General features: G+C 38.5%; 1 protein-coding gene across 2 annotated transcripts in view; it reads left to right on the forward strand.

Annotated features, from left to right (window-relative positions):
- Nucleotides 1-8336, forward strand: part of LOC102757605 (cytochrome c oxidase assembly protein COX16 homolog, mitochondrial) — a 61524-nt gene extending 53188 nt beyond the window's left edge. For both annotated transcript variants that reach the window (XM_006760744.2, XM_015562030.1), the window contains one exon: nt 8040-8336. In XM_006760744.2, the coding sequence (XP_006760807.1) occupies nt 8040-8177 (138 nt within the window). In that variant the 3' untranslated portion in view covers nt 8178-8336. The remainder of the gene's footprint in view (nt 1-8039) is intronic.
- The last annotated feature ends 497 nt before the right edge of the window (nt 8337-8833 follow it).

The following is an 8833-nucleotide window of genomic DNA, read 5'->3' on the forward strand; positions in this document are numbered from 1 at the left end:
GTTTTTGTGCACCGGGTCTCTAGTCCTATCTAATAAAAGAGAAACATGGCTGAAACCGGTTTGGCTCAGTGGATAGAGTGTCGGCCTGTGGACTGAAGGGTCCCCGGTTCGATTCTGGTCAAGGGCATGTACCTGGGTTGCGGGCACATCCCCAGGAGGAGATGTGCAGGAAGCAGCTGATCGATGTTTCTCTCTCATCCATGTTTCTAACTCTCTATCTCTCTTCCTTCCTCTCTGTAAAAAAATCAATAAAAAATTTATATTTTTTAAAAAAATAAACTATGTTTAGGGATTCATGATAAAATTATGAAGAAAAATAGCAATTACTATATATGTCACAATCATGTTTATCTTTTGGGATAGGCATTCAAGAAGGGTTATATGGGAATTGAACTAGGTCAGGCCAAATCTGGCCTTCTGTTTTTGTCAATAAAATCCATTATTGAAACACATCCACATCCTTTTCTTTACTATTGTCTGTCACTGCTTTGGCTACAACAGAATTAAGCAGTAGTGACACAGTTCATGTATCTGCAAAGCCTAAAACATTTACATCTGGCCCTTTTCAGAAAAAGTGTGCCAACCTTTGCTCTGGGTGATGGTTACATGAGTGTGCTTTGTGATCATTCATTGAGCCTTACAGTTTTGACATACACTTTTTTGTTTGTATTTTATATATCACAATATTTTAAGAATTAAAAAGCAATGGAATGCAGTAAGTGTTCTAATGCAAACATTTTCAAATCACTATGGAAGCACAACAAAGGCTCAGCAGGCTTTAAGTGTAAAAGAATGAGGAGGTCTGGCCCAGGTTTCTCAATGGTTGAGCATTGACCTATGAACCAGGAAGTCATGGTTTGATTCCCTGTCAGGGTTTGATCCTCAGTAGGGGGTGTGCAGGAAGATCAATGATTCAATCTCATAATTGATGTTTCTATCTCTCTTTCTTCCTCTCAATTAAAAAGAGAAATTGTGTTTCTTTAAAAAAAAAAAGTATGAGAAGGAGTCTCAGAGGAAGTGATTGTGAAGCTGAGTCTGGAAGCATGAACAGGATTGTCCCAGATGCCTGAAATAGAGAAGTACATTAGCAGCACAGGTATCAGCATGTATGCCAGCAGGAGGTGTGAGAGAAGAGAGTATGTTTTGGAGAACAGATATGGTTCAGTAAGGTGGCACGGGAAGAATGCTAGGAAGTGAGGCTGATGAGGCAGCTGGGACCTTGACAAGTGACAGTGTATATCATGTTTACAGGTTTAAAGCTGACTTTGTGGAGGTAGTGAGGATCAAAAGGCATCAAGCAGAGATGCAAGCAGAAAAACTCAAGCTTGCATTTTATTAAGATGATTTTGACAACAATAGAAGATGGGTAGGAAGAGGATAGCGCTGGAAGTGGGGGGAGAAGCAACTAGAAGACTGTTGTGTTTCCTAGAAAGCAGTTTTAATAGGCCCTTGTTCTGGCAGCACATGCCAAGGCCATTTAAAAGCCATTTTTGCTTTCTGCTATGACTGTGATCACTGCTGCTATACTGTACTGTTTATCTCAATATATCCCTCACGTCTTGCTCAATTTGGATTTTAACTTATTTAGCAGCTAATCTTTACCTTGCTTGATCTTGATCTTGCATGATCTGATGCATGATCTTGACTTCTCAAATATGACTTTGACACTTCTCAACACTTAAATACTTTAGTATATGTAAAAAGCTTAGAATACCATTTGGTACATAATAAGTTTTTTTTACAGTATTATAATTTTGCTGATCTGATATTAAATATCAAATCAGATGTTGAGCTCAGACTCTTCTTTTTTCCAGACCTACTCAAAAGGGTATGTGTGTGTAAGACTACTAAAGGTTGGGGGGGATAAAGGAATTTGCATTTCATTTGTGCCAACAGCTTAGAATTTCAAGGTATACAATTCTCTTTCTAAAAGTTCCTCAAATATTTCCTGTTTGAACTTACTCTCTTCTCATTCTTTACTCATCCCACGATTCCAGTCTTCATGAATGCAGAGTATTTCTTCACCTTTAGTTCTACTGACCTATGCTTTCAGGGTCTTGTCATCCACCCCGCAACCTGTTGGTTAAAAATCTTAAGCATGGGTATTTACTCTTCTATAAGCATATCTCATGCAGTAGATACGGTTCCTAGTGGTTCTCATGAATTCTTTAATACTGAAGTATGTTGAAAGCAATCTAATTATTTTATCATTTAAGCTATCAGTCTGGCTGTAGGTTTTCTGTTAATCCACATTTTCACATTTCAAGCTACAAAAGTAATATAAGGAACTGTGAGCCTATAAGGTGTAGAAATTAAATCTTATTCATCTTTATATCCACAGCAGTACCCAGTAGGTGGCTCAAAAATTGATGTACACTTGTCATTCATTGTCTGTCTCTTTTCAGTAAGAATGAATTACTTTCTTCTGGTAAAACTTCAGGCCTGGTGTTCATTTGTAGTGAGTGGGTGTAAAGTTAGAGAACTTCTTCACTCCCATGATAGTAAAGAATGTACTACCAGAAACCCACATGATATTTTTCTACTGCATAATCCCAGGATAAATAATTTCATTCATGAGTAATTCTTACTCTTTTCACTCCACAGGACTCGGTAGCTGACTTACTATGTTATAGTCATAATCCCTCTTGGTATTCAGTTTCTTCTGTGGAATAGTAAATAATTTAAATTTAACAGTTTGACCATAGTTATTCTAGTGGAGTATTCCTGGGGAGAAGAATGGGAGAAGTGGTTTCTAGGAGGGAGAGGTGACATTTTTTCTCTTCAGACATATTATTTCTAAAATGGCAGATAGCCCAGCAAGTGTGGCTCAGTAGTTGAGTGCTGAACTATGAACCAGAAGGTCACGGTTTGATTCCTGGTCAGGGCACATGTCAGGGCTGTGGGCTCACTCCCCAGTAGGAGGCATGCAGGAGGCAGCCAATCAATGATTCTCTCTCATCATTGATGTATCTGTCTCTCCCTCTCTTTTCCTTTCTGAAATCAATTAAAAAATACATATATTTTTAAATGGCAGATATTCTTTTGTTCCCTATACATTTTTGTTTAAAATATTTTTGTAATAAAGATTGTGACTCTATTTTTTGATGTTAGACTGAGATCTTTTAAGCCTCCTCGTTCCCTTTCCCCGCTTTGTCCCACATATGGGCACACTGATAAGAAAGCCCAAGTGATCTTTGTGCCTGTGGAAGTTTAAACCATGCACGGGAACCTTTGTTTGAGTCACCCTCCCTGGTCACCATAAAAACCCCAAGCTAATCTTCTTTTCCTGCTCTCTCAAGCCATTTTTGGGCCTGTTTGGGAGCTACCCTGCTCTCATATGAGTAATACAACTTTCCATACATTCTTGGTGTGTGTGTGTGTATACATCAAAACCAGATTTTGAGATCTTTGGCTTGAATAGGGTCCATCTCTACACTGTATCTGCAATGATTTTTATTAAATATTTAGTGTATACAAAAGAATATTTTATATTAAAGTGTAAAAGTAGCAATTTTTAAAAATACTAGATCTATCACCACCTAAGAAAGAGAACATTATCTATATATTTGAAATGCTTTTCCCTGGTTGCATGCCTCACCCTCCATAAACAATCCCCCAGTTAATCAGGGTATTAATTACCCTGGATATTTGGTTATTTGATTATCAGTCCCTTATTTTATTTTTACATTTTAATCACAGATGTAAGTATTCCTACATTATATATTGTTTTGTTTTGCATGTTTATTAACAATATAGATGAAATCATACTGTATGTACTATTTGGGTACTTTTTCTTCTCAATACTACTTTTGAAAGTTTTATTCATGTTGATTCATGTAGGTGAATGCATTCATTTTCTCTACTATGTTGTATGTCCATTGTATTAATATGTTACAAGTAACTTATGGATTTTTCTTTCAGTAGAGATTTGATTTTTTTCTCTATCTTTTGATCTTATATGTAATATTGCCATGAACAAGAGCACATAAGCTCTGATGAAAATGTGCAAGTGTTTCTCCAGCATGTGTGCCCAAGAGTAGAATTTCTGGATTATACAATAGCCACAGTTTTAATTTTATTTAATGATGATAAATTGATTTCCAAAGTGGCTGTAAAAATTGACATTCCAGTTTTTTAGTTGTTGTTAATCCTCACCCAAATATATTTTTTTCATTGATTTTTAGAGAGAGTGGAAGGGAGGGAGGAAGAGGAGAGACAAACCTTGATGTGAAAGAGACGCATCGATTGGTTGCCTCCTACAGGTGCCCAACTCCTGGAGGTGGGGGCTGTAGAGGAGCAGGGGGGCCGGGGTCGAGCCTGCAACTGAAGAACGTGCCCTTTACTGGGAATCAAACCGAGACCCTTTGGTCCACAGGCCAATGCTCTAACCACTGAGTAAAACTGGCCAGGGTGACATTCCAATTTTATATTTGACTGTTTGGATAAACAATTTTTCTAGCACCATTTATTGAAAGGTTCTTAACTCACTGATCCATATTATTGCCTCTCTCATAAGTCAAGTTTGCATATTCAGATGTTCTTTGATTTACCATAGGATTATGTCCCAATAATCCCAATATAAGTTGAAATTGTCACAAGTCAAAAATGCATTTAATTCACCTAACCCACTGAACATCATAGTTTAGGGTCAGCCAGTTTCTACTGAATGTGTCTCATTTTCACACCATTGAAAAGTCAAAAATTTGTAAGTTATGCTGCTGTAGATGTGGTCTGTTTTCAGAGTTCTCTGTTCTGACTGATTTATTCGTCCATTTTTGTCTCTTTCTGTACAAGTACAATTTGGGCTTGTGAATGTGGCTTAGTTATAAGCCTTGATCGCACTTCATTATTTTTCTTCAGGAGTTTCCTAACTATTCTTGGTTCTTTGTTCTTCCATAGAAATTTTAGAACCAGCTTATTGAGCCACTAACCAAAAAAACCCCACAACAAACCAAAACAACAACCGAAAACTTGTTACACTTTTAATGGGATTGAATTGAATATAGAAGTCAATTCAGGAGGAGAATTTGAGGAGAATTGACATATTTTTGCAGTCTTCAATCTACCTATATATAAATATGGCATAACTCCCCATTTGTAGAAGTCATCTTCATTGTCCTTAAAGAAAGTCTTACTGTTTTCCCCAGGAAGGGCTTGCATATTTTTGGTGAGATTTACTTCTAGCTCCTTCATTTTTATATGCTATTGTAAATGTAATATTTTCCTAAATTAGGTTTTACATTTAAAAAGTTGTGTTTTGATGGTTATATAAAATAAACTGACTTGTATATCTTAGTTTTGTTTCCAAATTCAGTTTACAAAACTTCAGAGAGTTTATAAAACTCATTCCAATAATTTATAAATTATTTTGATTTTTCTCTGTATCTCTAAATAATATTTAAAAAAATTGATTTTAGGGAGAGAGAGGAAGGGAGAGGGAGAATGAGAAACATGGATTGGCTGCCTCCTGCATGTCCCCTATTGGGGGTCAAGCCGCAACCCGGGCATGTACCCTGACCGAGAATCGAACCGGCAGCCTTTTGCTTCACGGGATGATGCCCAACCAACTGAGCCACATTGGCCAGGGCTCTAAATAATAACAGTTTTGATTCTTCCTTTCCAGGCCTTGTATCTTTTAACTCTTTTTCTTGCATTTAACGGGCTAAAACCTTCAGTACAATGCTATATAGAAATGTCTTGTTCCTGATGGTGAAAAAGAAGGTTTTACCATAAAGTAAGTATATAGACTTTTTGTAGATACTCTACATTGACTGATGGTGATCCTGAAGTGCCCTTTGGTTGCCTGACAATGAAACAGTTGGGACTGGGGACACTTCCTCTCCCCAGTTCAGCTGGAAGAGTAAGCCTGAGCCTAACTTTCCCAGGACTGGATACTCTTCTTCCTCAAGGTGCCTGAATCCAATTTCCCTAAGATCATCAGTAAACATGAAAACATACGACCATACAAAGACTTGAACACAAATGATCATGGTGGCATTTTTCACAACAGCCAAAATGTGGAAACAACCGAAGTGTCTATCACCTGGTAAATGGATAAACAAAATATGGTATACAGTGGAATACCATTTGTCAATAAAAAAGAATGAATTACTGACACATGCTACAACATGGACGACTACAAAACTATTATTATACTCAGTGAAAAAAAGCCAGCCACAAAAAAAACACACATTGTAGTATTCTATTTATGTTAAATGTCCAAAAAAGGCAAATAGGTTAGTGTTATCTAGGGTTGGGAATGGGAATGGAAAACGGCTGTAAGTGAACATGAGGTTTCTTTTTAGGTGATGGAAATGTTCTAAACTTAGGTTGTGTGTGTGTGTGTGGGGGGGGTGCTTGTACAACCATAAATATAAAGTTCATTTATACACTTAAAAAAGATTAATGTTATGGTATGTAAATTATATCTTAATGAGGCTGTTTAAAAAAAATGATCAGAAAAAGCAGCTGAAGTTTCATGATAATTATCTGACTGACTGGTTTCTAAACCTAGCCGTCTTGGTGTCTAGGTTCTGACTGATTATTCCCTGTATATAGGCTGCTCTGATGTTTGCATGGATGTTAGGATAGCAAAGGGGCAGGAGATCATGGCAAACAAATCACTGAACTGCTGCCATCTATCCCATTGCTTGCTAACTATACTTCCTACACTAAAGGCCATTCCTATTCTTCTATAATAATAAAAGTGTAATATACTAATTAGATTGGACAGCCGAACGACCCTCTGGACATCATTCTGGATGTCCTTTTGGACGAAACCATGGTAGCAGGGGCCAAGGCAGAGGCAGTTAGGGGCAATCAGGCAGGCAGGTGAGTGGTTAGGGTCGAGCAGGCAGGCAGAGTGGTTAGGAGCGATCAGATGCTATTGGTGCCCCACCCAGATCTCCTGGGGTCCTTTTTGTCGGTTTGGTATACCCACCCCCCAGCTGCCGCCAGTGATGTTGCTAACAGGTCATACTCTCATGGTTCTTGGGAGACTCGCCCCTCTTCAATTGAAATTGCTTCACTAGAAGACACTTACTTAGATGATCCTTTGGTGATCCTAGAAATATCTGTGGCTAAGACACCTTGTGGGATCTCTAGAAAGCATCAGAAGGAGAGTTGCAGTGGAGATGTCAGCCAGCCACACTTACTGGTTACCACGGTGCTGATTAATGGCTCATGAACTGAGGAGCCACGATGGCAGAGATAAAGGCTATACATGAGCACAGAAGCATGGGATCCCTCACCAAAGCAGGTATGGTGGCTACTACTGCCACCATACCTGCCAACAACAGAGTCTGATACTAAGCCTTTGATCAGGCATGAATCCTTGAGATCAACCAGCCACTTAGTGGCACTTGATAACATAAGACCCCTTGCACCCTGGAAAGGACAGCAATTCATTTTGAATAAGATTGACATATTTTCTAAGTGTGAGTTTACCTTTCATATCTGCTTTGAAGTGGTCAGCACCTCTACTCAGGGGCTCACAGAGCATCTGAGTCACTGACATGTGATCTTCCACATACTGTCACTTCAGATCAGGGGACTGAATTTATGAAAAAAGATTCAGTAGTGGGCACATGCCTGTGTGATTCACTAGTGCTGCTACATTCCACATCATTCATACGCTGCTAGCCTGATAGAGCAATGGAATGGCCTCTAAGAAACACAGCTGAAGCAACAGCTTGGAGATGATATCCTACAAAGATGGAGCACTATCCTTCCAGATACAGTGTGTAGGTTAAAGCAGAGGTTAGCAAACTTTGATTGAGAGGCCAAACCTGGCTTGCTGCTATTTTACAAACTTTTTATTGGAACATAACCACGCTCATCATCTACGTATTGTCTATGGCTTCTTTCAAATTGTTGTTAACCAGAATCCTGGAGAAGTTGTAAAAGGATGGAGTGAACCTAATGTAGAAAGCAAGTGGACCTGAATGGTACAAGGGGTGGAGCAGAGCAGACAATGTTGATGCTTTGTCCAGGTCTCTTGGGTCTCATTATAATGATTCTGTGTGCCCACTCTTCTCCAGGTGCCTCACATGCTGCTACTAATGGCTCACACCTGCAACAATTTCTGGAGGCTTGCCCTTAGTAGATTGGAGCAACATCACCAGGAGGTGTCTGGAAGTTATGTACCACTCATCCCTGTAACAGTCAGTAAACAGTGACTGCGTTATGCCTAATATGGAGGCACAAAAGCCTCACTTCCTTGTCGCAATGTGCAAAGACTGTGGTGTGGTAGAGCTCCTAGAGATTTCAGGCTGAGGCTACACCAAGCATGTCAAACTTGCAGCCTGTGGGCCGCATGCAGCCCACAATGAATATTTTTGTGGCCTAGCCAATATCACGGTATGTAAGAAACATTTTAATAAAGATTTCATAATTTTTACAATATCCTGTTATACGTAATTATTAATAATGAACTACAACTTTTGCTAATGACTGATTACTATAATCGTGTTGCATTCATTTCCCTTATATGCCTCATGTGCAGGTGCACCATTTCCACTAATACTAGCAGCGAATATTTTAGCAGCTGATTGCCACATCATTAGTCTTGGACTGACTTGTTTGGTGTGCGCAACAGGAAATATTTCACTTTCAGAGAACAGGAAAAGTAGGTTTATTTGCATTATGCTTATTAATTTGTGCAGTTATTAGTGCCTGGTAAATTAATGTTCAAGAAAAAATATTAATTTTTATTAAAATGTTCTATTATTTTATGTTAACGATTACTCACTTATTTCAGCCCTTTGTATTCAGCATGTCTCTATCGAAATAAACCTACGTTTCTATGAAAATTGAAGCTTTTGTTTTTTTTGTG

This window comes from Myotis davidii, unplaced genomic scaffold (assembly GCF_000327345.1).
Source record: "Myotis davidii unplaced genomic scaffold, ASM32734v1 scaffold17, whole genome shotgun sequence".
Classification (NCBI taxonomy): domain Eukaryota; kingdom Metazoa; phylum Chordata; class Mammalia; order Chiroptera; family Vespertilionidae; genus Myotis; species Myotis davidii.